Genomic DNA, 22,577 nt, shown 5'->3' on the forward strand with positions numbered 1-22,577 from the left:
TTATGTTATTAGTACTTTCTAATAACTGCTACTTTCAAGAACCACCTTATTGAAGATATAATATTCCATGTACTTTCAAAACAACCGGGTGGTGCGGACTATACAAGCACAAACAAATCGTCAATGTCAAGTTTGTCTAAGACGTGTTTTGGCCTTTAGGGATCAATGAGGCTACAGACAAAAAGAAATGCATATGTAGAAAAGCCAATTCTGACTTATTAGTGGTTCAAAATCAAATTTAATGTTTGATTCAGAATACTGAGGTAGTAACCTTGAGTTATATTTTCTAGCCCTTTTTGGCTTTACCATGCTAATTTATAAGAAGTGTTGGAAGAATACAATTATAAAGCTGTAATTGCTTGATTGTCCCCCAACCACCTTCATACTGACCACAATTGAGTGTTTTGTACTATTTGTGTTTTTTTAGAGCCTGAAAACTATCAGCCATTGGTTACACTCACTCCTGCCAGTCCAGAAGAGAAGCCCTTTCATCACATTTCAAAGGTAAAGAATAATTATGATTTTTATATTTTCCATGTTTTCTGTTACACTATCAATGCATAGAAATGAAAGACTGTCGAGGTTTACAACTTTGAGTGGCATGAACAAATATTAATACCACTTAAACTACAGGACCCTATTGTAACAAAATAGCATTTTACATGAGGCAGACATGCAAATAATGACTTGATATGTTCAACTGAACCAGTATGTTTTATTTCAAGCCTAATTCAGGGATTCTGAGGAAGATGGAAGCATGCAGCTTGAAATGAAAACGTGTCATGAACCTCAAACTACAGCTGAAGATTCCATGTGTTCTTATTGTATATCAGCTTCAGACAATAAAATAATGTCTTTATATTTATATGATGTAACAATTGTTGTACTTGAATTTTTCTATCCGAAATATATATTGTCCGTCCTACATGACAAACTTGGATCTTTAGATTAAAATGGAAACTCATTGTTGTGTTATGAAATTTAGTATGCATGTTGTGTATACGTTGAGCAGTTTTTTAATACTGTGAAAATGTAAAAGGAAAAATGTCTTATCGTGTGACTTCAGAACTCCAAGGTGTTACCACTAGTGAAGCAGGAGAAGGTGGAAAGAGAGGACTGTAACTTGGACTTGAAGGTAGAGGTCAACATTAGAGCTGAGTGTGGGCTGACATCTGGTGAGTTTACCACTGACATGTTCTTAAGGAGGTTTTCTCTACTCTCATTCATTGAACATTTTTTCTATGAGCATTTTAAGAAATGCCAACTTATAATCTGTAAAATCTTTGTGAAATCTCAGGACAAGACTAGTAAGTACACATCACAAGTTGTTAATGTGCCGTCCGTGTATCGACACCTTGATGCTGTGGAGTGGTCCTAATTTTTAAAAAGGGGGCTGGAGGGGTACACTTCTATCATTGTTTGGCAATCCTGCCTGCCTGTGCTTTTCTGGACTCTATGGGGGTTCCCAAGGAAAAACAAACAAATATTGTAGTCAAACATGTTCCCAGTTGGCATTGGACTTTGCCACTGTTGTCTCCCATCCTATTAATGGCGTTCATGGATAAGACCTGAAATCCAAATCTGGAGGGTTTGGGCCCTGGGGGGCGGCATGGCGCAATAGGTAGAGCAATCGTCCCGGCTCCTCCTAGTGTGTCGAATTGTTATTGAGCAAGACACTGAACCCCTAACTGCTCCCCTGGCGCTGGTCGATGGCAGCCTACTGTTCATGGTTCATCCATGATGGGTTAATTGCAGAGAACGGATTTCCCCACGGGGATTAATAAGGTATAAATTATAACTTCAAAATGGCATTTCTGCTATTTGCAGATTAGTTTATGTTTTTTTTTTCTTTTGAGCCAGGACCATCAACAGGTACTGGGGCAGTTTACAGTTGTGTGTGAGGCAGTGAGGATACAAGTCAGCACCTCCCTATCTGAGGCCAAGGTGCTCTGGTGTAAAACCCGTAGACCCCCCCTCCCCGGGTAGGGAGTGAGCTATTTCACCAAGTAAAAGAGTTTAAGTATTTTGTGGTCTTGTGAGTGACAGATGGAGTGTGAGATTGCGAGGTGGATCAGTGCAGCATCAGCAGTTCTGCACACTGCACCAGACTATCACGATAAAGAGGGAGATGAGCCAGAAGCCAAAGCTCTAAGCACTCATGAGTCGAATTGAACCAATCTTTGGTCTGACTCTGGAGACCTGATATTTTGTCTAAAACACTTTTTTACCAGAGTAGGCACTGTTTTGCAGTTGTATATGTTCCAGTTTCAATTCCAGTGGATCGCTTGGGGTAATCTCCAGGTTATCAGATTTTCATGTTTCCTTTTATATTCCAGTGGCATGCAGAATTATTAACTGAGGACTCCATATTGTCCACGTGTGTGAATGAGACAATTATTTTTGTCATTTGTCTCTACATTTGGCCCTATTTGGAATTCAATGGAGATTGATGTGATTTATGGGCAAATAAACTTTAAACAGCATAAAAAATATAAAGTTGAGATGACACAGAATACATTTTACAGTCTATAAAGTACAAGACACTGAAAGAAAATCAACCCCTAAATTCCATTTAAGTCATGTTGAAGGAATGTTATACTGTTAACTTCATACTAAAAAGTCTTTGTGGTCAGAGACATGCAATTGCAAACAATTACATCCCTAGAAATGTAGAAATTGTGGCTCTCACTCATCAAACTTTGTTACAGATTTTGCCATTCAATGTCATGTCAAACAAAAGTAACTGAAATTATTATCTTTGCATTTCACTGCCAAATATGACCATTTTCAGTTGCTATTAAAGTGTGCAAGGGGCTCTATAACAATTTTTCTTGCTGTTGTTGCTGATGTACTAACAGTATAAGAAATACTTACAGGACAATCTATGATCCTAAATTAGGTTTGTAAAGTTATCACGAGCTAAATTTTAGTTAATCTTATGTGAGGCTGCAAGGGGTCTCTCATGGCAAATTTTTAACATTTTTGGGTTTTAGGAGTTTTATTCCTGATTACAGTTAGTTTGTTATGATTACATATTTTCATTGCCGTATTTTTTCCTTTTTAAAATGTACCTCAGCCCGATATTAGTAAACACAAAATAATAACATTGTTATTGTTTGTTTTAATATAATGTCTTTCTGTTCATTGAAGCATTATGGATGTTTTTGTTGTACTATTCCACTAAAACCATTTTACCAAGGAATGTTTGGTGTTAGTTTTCTGATATTCACATAAATAAATTAAATGCAGCCTTAGGAGTCGAGACTGAGAGGTGGGAGTTTGAGGTTTAGAATTATGACAGGAGAAGCTAGAGAGAGATGGTTGACATGTTGCAGACAACAAAGATGGACATACTATTGTCCAGGAGACCAGGAGGAAAGGTAGGATTTTATGCCAATCTGTCTTGGTACTGATGGAATAAGAAATGGAGTAGGAGTTATCTTGATGGAGGAGTTTGATAAGAATGCACTGGAGGTTAAAAAAGTGTCAGATAAAGATATGAGCCTGATGTTAGAAACTGAAGATATGATGTTTAATGTTGTTTGTGGTTATACCCCATAGGTATGATGTGAGTTAGAAGAGAAGGAGAAATTCTGGAGTGAGTTAGATGAGGTGATGCAGATTATCCCCAGAAGTGAGAGTGGTAATTGATGCAGATTTCTACGGACATGTTGATGCAGGCAACAGAAGTGATGCCCGAGGGATGGGCAGGTTTGGTATCCAGGACAAAAACACAAAGGGACAGATGGTTGTAGACTTTGCAGAAAGGAGGGAAATAGGTATACTTAATACTTTCCTTGGAAAGAGACAGGGAAATAGAATTACTTATAAAAGAGAGGTAGCAACACTCAGGTAGACAACATTTTGTATAGACAGTGTAATCGGAAGGGGATCGCAGACTGCAAAGTAGCGGTAAGTGAGAGTATGGCCAGACATCAAGGGATAGTGGTGTGAAGAATGACTCATGTGGCAATGAAGATGAAGCGGACACAGGCAGAGCAGAGGATGAACAGGTGGGGGCTGAAGAAATAAGCATGTAGTGCGGTATTCAAAGAGGAGTTCAGACAAGCGCTGTGTGGTCAGGAAGAGCTTCCAGATGAATGGATAACTCTAGCTAATTTCATCATTGAGACAAGTAGGATAGTACTTACATTGACAAGGAAAGTTGATAGGGAGACTTGGTGGTGGAATGAAGAGTTGCAGAAATGTATACAGCGTAAGAGGTTGCAAAGTAGAAGTGGGACACCGAGCGGGAATAAAGAGAGTAGACTGGTGCTCAGGGAAATGAGGGATAAGGTTAAGGTAAGGTGGCATGAATGGTGTGTATGATGACTTGTATGGTAGGTTGGACTGTGACGTCTAAGAGACAGATTGGGGAAGCAGAGAGATAGAGATGGGAAGGACGCATAGTTAAAGTGATTAAGTTAAAGTGACTAAGAATAAAGAGGGAAATGTGAAGGCTGGAGGGAAATGTGTTGGCAGGTGTCACAAGTGTGAAGATAAGATGAAAAAAGTTTGAAAAGTTGATGGAGAAAATTGGGATAGAACAAATAGTAGAAGAGATGTCTGTTGTATCTTCGGGCAAAAACGGAAGTGACTGTGGCACTCAATGCAAACCATTGCAAAACAAGTTGACCGTTTTGGTCGGTACTTTGGACAAAACACGTGATGATAGGTCCAAACAGGCCTGCCAATGCAATAGAAGCGTGGCTACCAGGCTATTCTAGACCAACTCTACCTATTTATGACGTTTGGGAGTGTAACCAGCTCTGCTTTGCTACCTTTTCATCTCTTTTCTGTGAGGCCTCCCCAATTCTTCCCCACAACATTATCATGTCACAGAAATAAACTGTGGTATTTCAGGCCTTTTTTTTTCCAGGATTTGATCCGGAGGAGAAGAGCAGGTCATGATAATAAATCCTTTATTAATCCCTTTGGGGAAATTTGTTCTCTGCAATTAACCTGTCACAAATGATCCATGAGAAGTAGGTTGCCATCCACCAGCGCCAGGGGGGCAGTTTGGGGCCTCAGTGTCTTGCTCAACAACACTTCGACACACTAGGAGGAGCCAGAAATTGAACCAGGAATGTTCGGTTCCAAAGACGATTGCTCTGTTACCTGCACTGTGCAGGCCCAAATGTACCCAATTTACTTCAGCGGAGGATATAAAAGCAGACTTTTCTGTTAATTTAGCTAATGTGTCAATGCCGTCCTCAACCTTACTTAAAACAAGATCATTGACATAGGCAGATAAAATTATGTTGAGGTTAAAACCCAGATAAAGCATGTCATGGATACAAGTATGTATTTTCTGAAGGAGGGGTTCCAGGGAGAGTACATAAAACATTCCGGACAGTGCACAACCCTATCGCACACCTCTGTGCAAAAGGTTCACACAAGCAACCACTGATCTGCAGGACACTATCAATGCCACTGTTTAACGCCTGGATCTTAGCAATGAGAGCAGCACCAAACCTGAACCTTGCCACAGTTTTTCTTACTCTGTAACCTTAGTGTTCTGTAAACTATGCTTATCTGAACCAACGTCTCTGCTCTGTCCATGCAAAGTACTGAGTAAGTGGAACCCATGTGGGAAGGGGGGCCGATTCGTCAAAACAGTAGCATTAGGAATTCAAAATGGGATGTCTGCTACTTGATCAACTGTCTGCCTTAGAAACAAGTCCATAAGTCCATATATGGAGTGTTTTTCCTGCCCTCGTTTATCATTGGGCCTGACGCATCTCCTGACTGATGGAATGGACTCTCCTGCAGACTACTATGTACTCTTTGAGAATTGTACTTTGGGGTCTCAAATTCCTGAGACCATTCCTGAGACCATTTTGACAATTCTTTGTCATTCACTGACTTTCTTACAGAAGCCTCCAACGTTCAATGCCTTTTCTTGATCCAATAAGATCAAGTCCATGTTTCCCCAAAATGAACAGGAGACCTCTAGAATCGCCCAAATTAGGTAGATGAACAGCTCCATAGCTTATTTCTGTCACGATGTGCTGGGGCGGACCCGAGCAGGGAACCACACTTCGGGACAGAGATGGGTGGAAAGCGCTTTTATTTGGTTGAAGTTGCAGACTGGACGGGTTGCAGACTGGACGGGACGAGTTGCAGACGGGACGGCAGAGGCTGGGCCTCAACAGTACGGATTGCAGACGGGGCGGGCCCCAGGCAGGGTGGCAGACTGAACAGTACGGGATGCAGACAGGACGAGTTGCAGACAGAACGGCAGAGGCTGGGCCTCAACAGTACGGGTTGCGGGAGGGAACAGAGGTCACGCCGGCCGTCTGGGCCCGGCCGTGACTCGGGAAGGGAACGGAGGTCACGCCGGCCGTCTGGGCCCGGCCGTGACTCGGGAAGGGAACGGAGGTCACGCCGGCCGTCTGGGCCCGGCCGTGACTCGGGAAGGGAACGGAGGTCACGCCGGCCGTCTGGGCCCGGCCGTGACTCGGGAAGGGAACGGAGGTCACGCCGGCCGTCTGGGCCCGGCCGTGACTCGGGAAGGGAACGGAGGTCACGCCGGCCGTCTGGGCCCGGCCGTGACTCGGGAAGGGAACGGAGGTCACGCCGGCCGTCTGGGCCCGGCCGTGACTCGGGAAGGGAACGGAGGTCACGCCGGCCGTCTGGGCCCGGCCGTGACTCGGGAAGGGAACGGAGGTCACGCCGGCCGTCTGGGCCCGGCCGTGACTCGGGAAGGGAACGGAGGTCACGCCGGCCGTCTGGGCCCGGCCGTGACTCGGGAAGGGAACGGAGGTCACGCCGGCCGTCTGGGCCCGGCCGTGACTCGGGAAGGGAACGGAGGTCACGCCGGCCGTCTGGGCCCGGCCGTGACTCGGGAAGGGAACGGAGGTCACGCCGGCCGTCTGGGCCCGGCCGTGACTCGGGAAGGGAACGGAGGTCACGCCGGCCGTCTGGGCCCGGCCGTGACTCGGGAAGGGAACGGAGGTCACGCCGGCCGTCTGGGCCCGGCCGTGACTCGGGAAGGGAACGGAGGTCACGCCGGCCGTCTGGGCCCGGCCGTGACTCGGGAAGGGAACGGAGGTCACGCCGGCCGTCTGGGCCCGGCCGTGACTCGGGAAGGGAACGGAGGTCACGCCGGCCGTCTGGGCCCGGCCGTGACTCGGGAAGGGAACGGAGGTCACGCCGGCCGTCTGGGCCCGGCCGTGACTCAGGAAGGGAAAGGAGGTCACGCCGGCCAACTGGGTTTCGGCCGTGACTCAGGAAGGGAAAGGAGGTCACACCTGGGGTCCGGTCATAGCAGGGGTGAGGTCCGGGTTGGCAAGGGTGAGGTCCGGGTCGTGGCAGGGTCCCACAGTAATCCATGAAGACCACAATCCCCCGGCGCCAGGCAGAGAGTGCCGCTGCCCTTTATAGGGATCTCGATTAGCGGCATCTGCTGCAGCTGGCGCAGATTACAACGGGGATCAGCTGTGAACCCTGACAATTTCAGTCGGATGGCTAATTTGGAGAGGATTTTGTAAAAGACATAGAGGAGAGATACAGGGCACCTATTCTTTATTTCTTGATGGTTGCCATTTTTGGGCAAGAGGGCAAGAGTGTGTTGTTTACATAATAGTCTGATCTGAACCTTCCCATGGTCCCACCCTTGCCTTAAACAGGTAAAATCGATTTTTTTTTGTCTAAAAGCAGTCCAGAAATGATTCGGAGAGTCTGTGAATCATTTGAATTGTCTGCAGTTTGTGTGCATCTTTCTCCATACATCCACCAGGCCATTGAAAGCGACCAGTTGCATCTGAGTGCACTGAGAGGCTGGATGAGGCTCTACTGTATATCAGGGCTGTCAAACTCATTTCACATGGTGGGCCATATATGGCCTAGGTAGATGTCAAGTGGGCGGACCATTAAAATTATAGCATACTCAGCTATAAATAACCAAATTATCATGTCTTTCCTTTGTTTTCGTGTGAAGAAGTACAAGAACATTAGGAAACTCTTGAAACAATACTTTTACAAAACATTCATGAAACACGTCATATTTCCTTAGACCAGTCCTTCTCAAATAGTGGGGCGCGCCCCCCCAGGGGGGGCGTTTGTGACCCTGGGGAACATGCTTTTTTTTGCCGTACTAAAATAAAGGGTAATTACACATCCACTACAGTAGTTTGCAGTGGGGCTCTCATTGTCAGAGTATTAACTCTGTGGTGTAGGGATTTTTTTTTGCACTGAGCAGGCGATACGAAGTGCAGTAAACAAACCCTTAAGAGACAACACCAAAAAATTGGGAGACGAGGAAACTTAACACTTAAAATCTTTTCTGTTACAGACTAAAAACAATGTTAATAAAGTTATTCTTTGTTGTAAGTTGAACTATACATCTTTCTTTTTTGTTTTTTTTTTTAATGTTAAGGATATAATTTTATGCAAATGTGTACTTATAACAATTTTATAGACAAATAATATTATTTATAGTCACGGCGGAGAGTGGGGGGGGGCGCGAATTGTTTTCTTCTTGCTGGGGGGGTCTAACAGAAAATGATTGAGAAGCACAAAGGTGCAATTTACTTTTATCATTCACATGTATGCACTGCAACTGATCCCACTGATTGTACAAAGGCACAAAACTTTAACAAGTAATTGGTATTGAAAATTATAGTAATGCACTTTAAGATTGAGTCTTACAAAGAAAGGGATTTTTAAATCATTTACACATGTGCATATAAAATCTAAATTGAATCCCTGCCGACACCTTACAAATTAAAGAGAGTGCTATTTAATGTGTAAGGAAGAAAGTATTCACCTGTCCTGTAAATGTGTAAACTTCATACATGAAACATACATACACATACGATGCATACTGAAAATATATGGAGTTGCATGAACAGTAGAATTCCACCATACCCTTTTGTAGTGAAGCTGCTGACTAACATTAAATTGTACATTTTCGCTAGCAATTAGGTAGCTGGCTTTTACCGGTGCTTCACTGACTTCTCGGCTATGGGTGAAAGTGGACTGCTGTTTCCTCAGACCCGCTAGCAATTTGTTGATCGTAGTGGTGCCAACTATGATATTCCATAAATATTGAAACTTCTTGCAAACACACCATGCACAAAGGTTTCCCATGTGTCTGTAGATAAATAAGATGTAGTCAATTTTTCTTTGAAAATTCGACACTCTTTATCTACTTTTCTGTGTTTTGATAATGACATTTTGGTTAATGAGGGTGCAGCGGGGAGGTAGAGAACAGGGTAGAAACAGCATCGTAACAAGCAGCAGGGGGCACATTGATTACGTCTGCTGTTTGGTCTGTCTCAGTGATGCGGCTTGTCTTCTACTCTGAACAAAACAGTGCAACCTTTAGCGGATAATTCTTGAATTGCATTTACTTAAAAAGGAATTAAATCCATGTCTTTTATGCATTTTTTCACTTCGAAATTATCCTGCGGGCCTGATCGAACCTCGTTGTGGGCTGCTTCCGGCCCCCGGGCCGTATGTTTGACACCCCTGCTCTTTATGGTTGCTAAAAGTTAATTCTCTGTAAAATTCAAATCGATGCCTAAGAAAACTTAGTATCACAATATACAGTCATAATTTCTCATTGAATCTGTAATAATTTCTCATTGAAGAATTGTCTCTCTTCACTTTTGTTTGGGGTGTAAATATTTATCAAAACAATAGTAAAATGATCAGAGGCCGCCTAGGGGCACCCTAATTCACAATCCCTAAATCACATGCTCTATATCGATGGAGTTTGGAACAAAGGTTAGAGTGAAGATGAAGTGCCATTGCTCATAATTAACCTCCATCTCAATTCCTCCATTCACATGAGATGGTTGTATAAATAAGATATCAATGTTTCATACAGACGCTTTCATGTACAAAAGTTATTGTCTTTGCCTCTGGCACCATTCAGTTTATATTTCCAAAGTTAAAAGTAGCCATATAAGGTGAGAGGCTTAAGAACTATACTAATAATACATATAAGAAACAGACAAAGTCCTGAGGGAGTTCCGTCCGATACCACACTAATATATCTGTTTTCTGACTTTTGACTTGTTTTAGTCTTATTGTGTTTGCACTTCTTGAGTAAAAAACTATTACTCAATTTAATGTCTAGCTGAATAATGGAACATTGTAAGGTCTGGGAAATAACACTGAAATGTAACACTTTTTATGCAATTGGTTTGCTGAAGACAGGTCCTCAGCAGTGCAGCAGGGTAAAAGTTCTCCCGATTGGTTGAATGTGTGGGAGTGAACCATCACTGATGTCAGAACAGCAGCTCTCCCTGTTGCTGCTGTCTGAGACAGTTTGTTTCCCTTTCTCCTGCTTGCTGGCTCCAGTTGTGGTTAGCACCAGTTTTTGCTTGTTTCTCCTTTTTTTTTTGGCAGGAGAGTCACAGAAACTTCATGCTCCATCATGTCAGATTTTTACTTAATTGTTCTCTAACTCCAGTAATAGCGCAGATCTCGGTCACCTGTCTCTCACTGACCTTTGCTACCTAACCTGCCTCACTCACCTGGCTCTGATCCACATCACTCACTTGCATGCCACAGTTCTCCACAAACTCACCCGTTGCATCAATTGCAACACCATCGCTCACCTGTACACTCTCACTCACCTGCTCCATTCTTTCCTCACCTGTCTCTCCACTCAGTTCTCCACTCACCTCACTAGCCTCACACTTATTGGTCGCAATGAGACCGTGCACAGCCAGTCTGCCCTCTGCCATGCAGGGGCTGCTCTGTGGTGGCATGTAGCACTTCAGCGTGGGGGATGAGGGTCCTGAAAAATGCACTGGCTGTGTCATTGGGGCCAAATAGATTTGGTGTGGAAACATCCCGATAACATGTCCCTCTTCACCACGTCCAAAACCATTCATGTGTCAGGAGGTCGCAAACAACATGTAATCAGAGTTATTGACCCTGACGTGTATGCAGAAATTGAATTCATCACAATTATCTAGTACTATTAAAAGAGACATATTAGAGACCTATTGCCAGAGGGAACACCCTCCCTTGTCTGGACAAGTCATCGTTGATGAACGGAGGCACGTTTGACAAGGTGATCTTAGCAGCCAGCTGAGTCACCCTTGCAAAACACCTTTTCAGCGGTAGCCCAGGTTCTACCTGCTGGTAAGCCAGCTCCACTTTCTCCACTCACAGAATTATCGATTCATTCATCCGTGCCGCAGATTTCATAGATCTGTGGGTGATCAGCTCTCTCACAGCACGGCCAAAGCTACTTCCTCTACACTGCAGGGAGAGCGCCTGGCCTCCTCCTTGATTCCATGTTCCTGCGTTAGCTTGGGAAAAAACCCTGGCCGGAAGAACAAAAACACAACAACCCTCAAAAAACATACATCTAAACCAACTAAACTATAGACCTGTCGCTCTGACATAAGTGGTCATGAAGAATTTTGAAAGACTCATCCTTCCTCAAACCAATCACTGACCCCCTACTGAACCCCTTACAGTTCGCCTACAGACCAAATGGCTCAGTGGATGATGCCATCAACCTCAGCCTTCACAACATACACCATCACCTGTACCAGCTGAGTTCCTACATCACGGCCCTGTTTGTAGATTATAGCTGGGCCTTAAATGCCATCCTCCCAGGCCATCTGCACACCAAGCACCTTCTGGAGCTGGAGGTACCCCATCCCATCCATGAATGGATTACCGACTTTCTCATCAACAGGAAGAAACAAAAGGGGATTAGCATCCTTCTATTGGCCCACCTCACCACCAACACTGGTGCTCCACAAGGTTGTGTCCTCTCCCCCTATCAATTTTCCCTGTACACCAATGGTTGCACTTCCAGCCACTTCTCCGTCAAGCTGCTTAAGTTTGTGGATGACAACATGGTCCTGGGCGTTATCAAAGACCACGATGACACAGCTTTAAGGGACATGATGTCACAGCTGGCAGCATGATGTACAGCATAAGAACCTGGAGCTCAACAACAAAATGATGGATTTGGTTATGGACTTCTGCTAACACTCACCCTTATACTTTCCACTCCTCATTAACAACTCTGTAGTACAAGTGGTGAACTCTGAAATGTCTGGGCATCACCATAGCCAGTGACCTGAAATGGAAGATTCACTCATCAGAGGTCATCAAGCATGCACAACAGAATCTGTTATTCCTCAGGCTACATCACAAGATGAAGGTCTCCCCCAAAGTTTGCACCAAGTTTGCAGATTCAGGCAGCGGGCTAGGAGAATTGTTGGGGACCAATCACAGCCCAGCCCATCCCTGCACACATCCCTCCTAACAGGCAGCAGGCTCAGTTCCATCAAGACCAGAATCACAAGACATTTGAGCAGGTTTTTCCCACAGACCATAATGCCCCTCAACATATCCTTGTAATCCTCCATACCCCACCATTCCCAAAGACACTTGCCCTTCTCATTGTGTTCATATTTAACTTAAATCGTATCTATGTCTTAAGACCACCCTATGTTTTCTGTTGCTAAGTTAATGTTTCTTTTCTTATAACTTATAACTCTTTTATTCAATTTCCTGCCGTTTTAATAATAATTTATTAATCTCGTGTGTGGAAATTCCTTCTCTGCAATTAATCCATCATGGATGAACCATGAGCTGTCAGCTGTCGTCCATCAGCACCAGAGGAGCAGTTAGGGGTTTGTTGTCTTGTTCAACAACACATCAACACACAAGGAGGAGCTGGGAATCGAATCAGAAATGTTCAGTTCCAAAGAGGATTGCTCTACCTCCTGCGCCACGCCGCCCCATTTACATGCTGTCATACCATGTTAAATTTCTTTGTAAATTGTACATTTGCTGATTAAAAAGATTCTAACTCTAACAAATGTCATACCACAGACAAAAAACTGTAGAAAACAAACATTTCCCCCAAGATACAGTAACTCACTCTTCCCCTCTCCACTAAGATGACAAACACTTACATTCATTTATCAATGTATTTGTTTAAAAAATGCAGGCTTTAGTAAAATTTACAGGGGAAATGTAAATGTTGATTTCTAATGAATTTACACCAATGATAAAGCGTTGTTTTTATTATTTTGCTGTTTAACTTTGAAGAAATCTAGGTAAATGCAGAGGCTTGTGTCAGGAATGGCATGCAATGTAAAACAATGTGAAACCTAATCCACACATACATATGAACAAATCTATGGATAGAGGAAGATGATTTGCTGTGGCAACCCCTGAAGGGAACAGTTGAATGGAAAACAAAGCAGAGGTCCAATATATTTTTTATTGTACGTGTATGTAATGACAATAAAGAATCCTTTTTTTCATTTTTTCCTTCTTTCCTTCTTTCCTCTGTGAAATTCTGGTATTGAAAATATTGAAAGGATAAACGTACCTATTCTATGCAAAATTGCATTGTGCAGTTTAGAAATCTAAAGGAAAATTGATCTAAATCTGCAGTGTTTAAATTAGAAAAGGGATCTAAAGAAGAACCTGTTTCTCTCAAACAAAGAAATGTCCCAGAGTTTCCATTTCTTTTCCTGCTCAAAAAAGAAAAAATACTTTCACTCAACCCGTCCAAACTATATAACTTGAATTTTTTATACTTCAGATCATGTGATTTTCTTTATTCTCTGCACTTCATTTCCTTTGAGTTATAATCATTTTCATAGTTGACTCAAATTTCCTGTACAAATGCATTTAAGAACAAACACCAATGATTTCTTTTTTCAATTGCAATGTTATCAATCTTTTTTTCTTGTTTTTTTTTTTTTTTTTAGCCCTGGAGCCCAATGAAGAGTCTGCCCCTCATGATACTTCACTTGAAACTAATGTCACCTCCTCCACAATCCATCCCCCATCCTCCCCAAATGATACAACAGTGGACCTGACCCATAAGCCTCAAGCAAAACGCAGACCCTCCAAAACTCAAAGTAACCGTTTAAAAGTCTGCATTAGCGGGGTACCTGACCCAGAGGCCACACGCAGAAATCCAGAGGGGAGTTTAACGGATGGTGCACTGAAGCCAGAGATCCAAACAGATGATACTGAAGATGAACTACACCCTTCACAGCTGTCAGCGCCTGTAGCCTCAGATGAGCCCGGCATTGAGCGTCTCCACAGCCTAGGGCTTGACTTGGCCTGGATGCAGGAGAGGGTCAGCCATCTTGGTGCAGCATACGCAGTCGCACAACTAGGCTTGAGCAACACAGACAACCCGTCAGCATCTTTCCCCACACAGGCAGGAGGAGACAATTTAGACGGGCCTCCGGCCATGATTTTTCCAGGTGGTGCTCATGAAATGGCAGCTTTTGCTGCCTCTTTTGACATAGCTGCTGCTGCAGCTGTTGTAGCTGCACCACCTGCACCAGCCCAACCACCGCCTCCTCCAGCAGCTCCTTCTGCAACCACCACTAGCGAAAGACGGCCTTACAGAGGTTTCAGTGTAGCTGCTAAGGAGCTCATGGGTTGCGCTGTGTGTGGGCGTGTTTTTCCCAGCGCAGCTGCCCTTGAGTTGCATCGAAGGGTTCACACCGGAGAGAGACCCTACACCTGCCCTCACTGTGGAAAGGGTTTTGCCCAACCCAACAACCTGCGAGTCCACCTTCTCATCCATACCGGAGAGAGGCGTTATCGATGTACATTGTGTGGGAAGAGTTTCATCTCATCCAGCCATCTGAAGAGACATCGTACTGTCCACACACAGGAGAAACCCTATAGCTGCTCCCGCTGTGGACAGTCTTTTAGCCAGATGTGCAGTGTCCGCAGACACAGGCAGCAGTCTCAGTGTGGGCTGTAGTCTGACAGTTGTGTTTCTAAAAACCCAAATTTGGGGTAAAGGATTGAAATCCGCACATATTATTTAGGCATGAACAAACAAGAGAAAAGCCTGTTTCCTGTGATATCATGACATGTATACTTGACACTTTCCTAGAGTTCAGCAGTATTTGTGAATTTTGTCTTACAGTGGAACTTCCATTTCAGGCCCTTTAACATTTGTTTATTTTGTTTCAAAGCGAGGGGATTATTATGTACTGGGATCAAATGTCAGAGAAAGTGCTGAAGATCTTTATTTTATTAAAAGCATACATTTATCTCACAAGAGTAGCGGAATGTTTCAGACTGTATACCAAGGTTGCATACCATGCATTATGTGACGTAGAGGTTTGGGTTACTGTTCATGACAGAGTTGTTCAGACTGTTACTGTCTCAGCCTCAGACATTGCTTGGCTCATTGCTCAAACACAGAAATTCGCTATGTGGTTTATTGGCAACTTGTATTGAACCACAGCAGTTTTACTTTAAACAGAGAGTTCTGTTGAGTTCAGCTTCAAAAATGTTATGGAGCATCGATGTAGTGATAGTTTACAAAGTCAATGCATTGAAACCCTTTGCAACCAAAAGGGGATTTAATTCAGAAAGGTTTGATGCTACTCCCACAACATTGACAAACATCGCTAAATCGTTACTGTGACTGCTTCCAAATCCTGAGGCATACTCATTACTCTTAAAAGTTGGAACCTTGATGCTAATTTTGAATATAAACCGCCTCTCTAGCACACTCTCAAAGATCATATTCACATGCGCTCAGTTGCTCTGCAACCTTTTTTTTTTTCTTAATTTTAACAACATAACATTGAAAGTAAATAGTTAAACAGACCCCAGTTGCTAAGTCCTGGTGGGTCACTGAGCTGCTAAAACCACAACCCTGCATTAGTAATTAAAATGTAGAGTTAATGAATGAGCTGACACCCATGAGAAGTTAGTTACCTCTGAATCTCTGCCTTGTTTACTGTGATTTTTTAAAATGCCAAATCAACATGTCTTTTCAGAAAGCTTTTATTACAAGACTGAATATCTTTCTACATATCTTACACTGCAGTGTGATTTATTTACAGTGCCTGGAATCTGCTTGATTACCGAGCACATTTGGAGCCAAATGCCTTTTGACTTGGATCTTGTAGTTCATGTAAAATTTGTACCAACTTGAAAAACATAGGATTTAAAAATTTGTCTACAGGGGAAATTATTTATGTTTTGGGGAAAAATGATGCCCCTTATATGATGCTACACTGAAATCAGAGGATGACTTTGTTCCACATATTATCCATACTAAGTATGACTTCCTATTGAGGATAGAGTGTGCTTAACCTCTATAGTATTCTAAATTGATGCAAGTATTTGTGAGTATATATGGTTAGCTAATAGCACCAAATGCCATTTTTTATGGCATGGCTTTTACTATTTGTCACTTTATGAAGATTTAATCATGAATCAGGTACTAATCAAAAAACATTAAAAAAAAATAGCCTGTAATTATGGGTTGTATATTTCCAAAAACAATAACAACATTAAAGCATATTTAGGCCAAGTAGTCCTCCCTCACAGGGTTCCCTTTGCAAGATGTTTCACCCCTCATATAAATCAGTTTCTCAGTTCAAAGTGACTGTGGGGGGGGAGGGGGGGGTCATCCTGTTAATAACAAATCAAGAATCAGACATCACTGCGCAAATTGATGACCCAAATTCTGAGAGCCAGTTCCTCAGGCCATGGCCAAGCAGTCCATTTAGATTATCAAGACAAGGAACACTACTTTGCAAACAAAACTGTCCACATATTAGGCAGGGGCAGCGGGTTGTGTCAGAAAGGGGTAAAATTAGCCATCTCTGTCAACCCTAGAATGACCATCATTCTACGGAGAAGGACGCCCTACTCCGGGGACAAAATCTCTCGGCCATTTACAATTAGATTCTTAAATCATCCTTATATTAACATTGATTTAAACATCTTGCATAGCTTGGTATATCCCCAACAGCATCTATGACGATGAGAAGAATTGACAAGTCACAACTTTCCCTAACAGAAGTCAAATTACCTAACCTTCTTCTGTAGGTGCTAGTGACTCACCGTGATGACTTGTTGGGTCAAGAAGTAACTTTTTCCTTCATTTTCAGCCCCCTTGATCAATCTGCAAAATCAATTACTGAATAAGCCTCTCGGATGAGAATTGAAGTTAAGATTTATCGTAATTCCATGATAAGGATGATTGAGAACCTTCATGAGCATAAGGAGATGTTGTCTATCTGCTGCCTATTTACAGATGGATAGATAGATGGTTGGATAGGTAGGAAGAATAAAGAAATGAACAAATTTATGTTTGTGTCTGTGTGTAAACAGAAGAGGACGTAATCAATATATTACAAAAATGCTGAATAACATGGATGCTTCATATTCTTTGCTTGACATGTTGCATCTTTGATCAGCATCATAAAATTTTAATATGTCTGTGCTATTTCTCATGAAAAATTATTTTTTTCATGGCTGAGACCTGGGAATACTTGAGTCTCTGTCAGTTTCAAACATATCTGTTGGTTTTGCACATATGAAATATTCAGGGAGATTATAGCAAAGACAGCTATTGGGTTGATGAATTAAATATTACCAGCGTCAGAAATAATTCAGCACATGCATTTTCATCAATCTTTCAGTGCACAAAACCTTTTTTCACCGCCCAAAAGCACTTCACAAAAGCACCTGAAATGCTTTTCGCAATTACACCAGATTACATTTTATTTTAGTTTTTTGACATTTTTGATAGAAACATAACATCATTGAGCTATTGAGAGGTGAAATGGTAGATAAGTAGATATACAGTACTAAAGGTAGTATTGCGAAACCTAGTCATTATATTTAGATTAGCTTTTATGAAATTATATTTTATTTTCATATACATTTTTTAGTCTTGATCCCCCCCCCCCTTTGCATCTGCAAAAGCTTTTCTTTGTATATTTTCTTCGAATGTTTTCTATAGGATTTCTGATTGTCTGAAGGTCTAGAGGAATCTTTGTCCATTCATTTTAAAAACACAATTTTGAGTTCAGGCACTGATATTGACCATCTTCTAAAACATTTTGGTTTTAATTTAAGATAAGATAAGGTAGCGTAAGATATGATATGATATGATATGATATGATATGATATGATATGATATGATATGATATGATATGACAAAAGATATGTTTTAGTGATCTCCATGGGGGAAATTCTTTTGTCACAGCAGCGCAACAATAACAGTATCAATAAATATGGGTATAAATATCAATAGAGAGCCAATTAACAGATTGCATTAGACATCCACAAATAAAAATTGACAGCAGAGAGAACAAAAACAAGGACAAGAATAGACAACATAATGGAAAAAGGTTTAAGCCCTGCACGTAGATCAAGGTCACCACCTTTAAACTCATCCAACGATGTGTTTATGGATTTTCTTATGTGCAGTAGAGCAGGAGCGCACGATTATGCTGGAACAGAACAGTATCCCTCCTCAAACATGTTCCACAAATTGGATGCATATTATTGTAAATAATGTCTTGGTATGAAGCATTCCGATGTTCTTCAATGGATCAAATCTACACCATTGTCCTTCCTGGCCTCCAATAAACCCAGCCATTAGGCTGCTGTACGAAGAGATGCGGTTAAATACTCCAGACAACACAATTTTTGCTGCACTGCAGTTCAGCTGTGGCTTGTTTTATACAAAAAAAATTCTGACATTCTGCTCAGTGATGTAAGTCTTGCATATAGGTACTCAGCTATGCAAGCCAATTCCATTAAGGTTGCAAAATATAATTTTTGTGCTGTGTAAATGACAGAGGAAATGTTGAACCAGTTTTTGCATGATTGCAATAGCACTGGGTGATATCACTCTGAATTTTCATAGTCTGACATTGTTCCTGAGTTTCACCAAAGAATTGAGTTATTGTCAAGTTGTCATTCATAACTTACTCTCAATTGAATTGAATGAACTCTTCAAAATGATCAATTTTTTCACAGATGTTTGAAAATGCATGGCTTTTTGCTTCATGTCATACACCCGTGGAGTGTCTGACTAAAAAAATCTGACTTTACTAATGAAGACATATGTCCAAATACTGGTGTTCATGCACTGTAACTCAGTTAAATGAATATAGGGCCAGGCTTCTTCTACTGCTCTCCTTTGCTACTTTGCAATACAATCACCCACTATAGGTCCCACTTTACTCTTGGTGACTCAATTGTCCATTTTTTTTGCAGTTCCTTTGAGAAAATTGTCAAATTAATGAGAAGTGGTAAATATCATTTGCTTTGGTGTCATTTCGAGTGTCTTTCTCAAAGTAGCCTTGTCTTAAAGATTAGCCTTGAATGTTAAATATTGGCACTTTGTTGAACAAATATTTTAGTGCAAGCTTGCACTTCTGATGTACGTGTCTAGATATGTGCTTTACCTGTTTGACAGTATGTATATGTATATATATACAATATTTATATTGAATGTCATATTGTCTTATTGTCCAGGCAATACAGTTTAGTTTTTTCACATTATAGAAGAAAAACATTTTATGAAATTGTGAGATATATTCTCCTTTCCTTTATTTTGAAATGGCAAAAGCTTTTTTATTTAAATGTCAGTCTTTCATTTTGCCAGTGAAACACCATTGCTGAGAGAGAGAGAGAGCGAGAGAGAGAGAGATAGTTTGTGTAGGATTTTGGATTTAAAGGTTCTGGCTGCAGGCTGAACAGTTAAACACTGCTCTCAGTTTGCTGACAAGTTCCATTGTTTAAAATGTCTTGTTATCATTGGTATCATAAAAATGTTAATGGTTTGTTTGCAATTAACTTATTTTTTAACGTCTGTGATATGTTATGATAAAGACTTTTATAATCCAGACTATTCAGATTTTCTGGCATTCATTTTTAAAAAGACATGTTAAAACAGTGTGTGTGTATGTATTTGTGTGTGTGTGTGTGTGTGTGTGTGTGTGTGTGTAGGTGTGTTGGGGGGCTATGATTGTGCTTGTGTGTATAGGTATGTAGGTGTTGCTGTGTCCCCAAGGTCACCTTGAAATCTAGGAGAGATTTCAAGGTGACCTGGTTTCAAGGTGACCTGATTTCAAGGTTGATTTGAAAATCAACACTTTCTTCAGTGAATTGCCAGGTAACCTACTAGAGCAGGAGTGCCCAAACTTCGGCTTTTGAGCTATTTTTCAAAAGACCATGTACCAATGATCTACCTATACTAAAAATGATGAATATATATATTTAGAATAGAACTTAATTAATCCAGAAAAAAAATTCTTTTTCTGGAAGGCTCTAAGATTACATACATTCACTCAAAACATGGTATTGATTTTATTGCTGTCAGGTTTCCTTCTTGCAGAAAGGGGAGGAGTTATATAGTTTGATGGCCACAGGTAAGTAATACCTTTTGTGGCATTCTGTGGTGCTCCTCAGGTCTCAAGTAGACTCCTCAGGTAGACTGGTCTCAGTCTACGGCTGAGAGTGCTCTGGTAGGACGTCAGTACATCCTACAAGGGGGTCTGATACAGAGCAGCTTCTTGAGCAACCTCCTCCAGACGCCTCCACTAGCAAGTCGAATTCATTTCCCAGGATGGAGCCAGCTTTCTTGATGAGCTCACGTCTGTTAGCGTCAGCTGCCTTCAGCCTACTGCCCCAGCACACTACAGCGTAGAAGATGACGCCTGCAGCATGGCTCTGCATAAATTGAAAGACCTGAGTCTCCTGAAAAAGAACAGGTGGCTCTGACTTTTCTTGTATATGGCATCTGTGTTTTTAGTCCAGTCTAGTTAAATTGTTTATATGGATGCCTAGGTACTTGTATTTATCCACAATGTCCACATCTGTCCTATTGATGGAGACAGGGTTTGGACAAGTACTCCATTTCCTAAAGTCCACCACCAATTGCTTTTTCTTCATTACATTGAGTTGCAGGTAGTTTAGTCCACACCGCTCCACAAAGCTGTCCACCACAGTCCTGTACTCAAACTCCCGGCCTCTGCTGATGCAGCCCACGATGGTAGTCATGTGGGAACTTCTGCAGGAGGCAGGACTGTGAGCAGAAGCTGAAGTCAGAGGAGAAGAGTGTGAACAGAAAGGGAGCCAGGACCGTTCACCTGTGATGCCCCCGTGCTGCTCGCTCATGATCATGTCAGGCACGACATTCTGCAGACTCACACACTGTGGGTGGCCTGTGAGGTCAGTAATCCAGGCCACTAGTGGAGCATCCACCCGCATGTCCAGTAGCATACTCTTGAGTAAGTCAGATTGAATGGTGTTAAAAGCACTGGAAAAGTCAAAGAACATAACTCTAACAGAGTTCACCTTGAGGTTAGTGTAAGCCATGTGCAGCTGGAAGATGATGGCATCTTCCACTCCAATATCGACATGGTATACAAACTGCAGGGGGTCCAATGCTGGTTTTACAATAGAGCGAAGGTGCCTGAGGACGAGCTGCTCCAGTGACTTCATGGCATGTAATGTCAAGGCTACTGGTCTGTAATCACGGTTTGTGTTAGGGTGTTTTTTCTTTAACACAGGGACCAAGCATGAGGCTTTCTACGAGCAAGTGACAATCATCATACCTTTTCCGGCCAAAGAGGACTGAAGACTCTTCTCCCGTCCTCTACAGTGATGACAAGGGAGGCCAGCAGGTTGTCAGAGAGCCCCAATGGGTAATGGGGGCAGGGCAGAGGTGAATAGACAGGCGCAGGGAGGGTTGTTGAGAAGAGATGATGTGAAAAGGGTACAGCTGAAAGGTAGAGAGGGGAGATAAGATGTGTGGTAGTGGAGGGTAGAGGGGCAATGATGGTTTTGGGAGGGGGATGGACAAAGGTTGTTGAGGTGAGTGTGCAGGGTGAGGGGAGTCAGAGGAGCTGGGGCTTTGGAGTTGTATGCTTCTTTAACATTAGCATAGAGCAGATCTAGGGTTGTATCCTCACTGGTCTTGCAGTCTACAAACTGTTTAAGAGTTGGAAGGGTTCATTTAAGGGTGACATGGTTGAAATCCCTTGTGATCGCTACAAAGGCATTGGGGTGCACAGTCTGTAGTCTCGCAATCGCAGTGCTGATGACACTAGCAGCTCGCGATGTGGGAGGAATGTAAAAAACATTAATAATGGCCTAGGAAGACTCTTTGCAAATAATATGGACAGACACTTACTGCTAACAGTTGGATGTCCGGGTTGCACACACACACACACACACACACACACACACACACACACACACACACACGTTCTTTCACCATAATGTGTCCAGCGTTGCATCACTTGTTAATGTAAACAATGACTCCATCTCCACTTTTTTTGCCGCCATCACTATACCAACTGAAAGCCAGCTACACTCACGGTCAAATCAATTTTGTTGTTGTGCAGTCATGTCTCCGTTAAACACATGACCGAGCTCTCATGAAACACCCCTTCGCTCCTTGTGAGCACTTTTAACTTGTCAGTCTTATTCACCAGTGATCTTACATTTCCCATAATGATTGAGGGTGGATATGGTCAGTATCTCCTCTTCCTTAGCCATTGTCTCCTCCTGGCTCTGCAACCCCAATATTTCCTATTTAGCTCCTTGGGGATTTCATGTCTCTCGCTGGTCAGAGCCCCAAAAGCTGAGACCTGGTGTGAACAATGGAGCCTCAACTAGGATCTGGATCCAGCACAATAAAGGTACTCTAAACACAAACAAAAGCAGACAGCACATTGGTTACTATTAATAATTGTAGTAACAACTTTAAGGAGAAGTGCTAGAGCAAAAAGCAATGAAAATTGAGACCATATGGGAAAAGTGAAAGAATGGAAGGAAGT

General features: G+C 42.3%; 1 protein-coding gene across 1 annotated transcript in view; it reads left to right on the forward strand.

Annotated features, from left to right (window-relative positions):
• LOC147216928 (uncharacterized) overlaps positions 1-16,324 on the forward strand; it is a 26,992-nt gene extending 10,668 nt beyond the window's left edge. The window contains exons 3-5 of the mRNA XM_086176634.1: positions 428-504; positions 1,067-1,175; positions 13,710-16,324. Coding sequence (XP_086032760.1) covers positions 428-504; positions 1,067-1,175; positions 13,710-14,728 — 1,205 coding nt within the window. The 3' untranslated portion in view covers positions 14,729-16,324. The remainder of the gene's footprint in view (positions 1-427; positions 505-1,066; positions 1,176-13,709) is intronic.
• The last annotated feature ends 6,253 nt before the right edge of the window (positions 16,325-22,577 follow it).

The sequence above is a fragment of the Fistularia commersonii genome, chromosome 29 (assembly GCF_037954325.1).
Source record: "Fistularia commersonii isolate RoL2024-O1a breed Wild chromosome 29, RoL_Fcom_v1.0, whole genome shotgun sequence".
NCBI classification, from domain to species: Eukaryota; Metazoa; Chordata; class Actinopteri; order Syngnathiformes; family Fistulariidae; genus Fistularia; species Fistularia commersonii.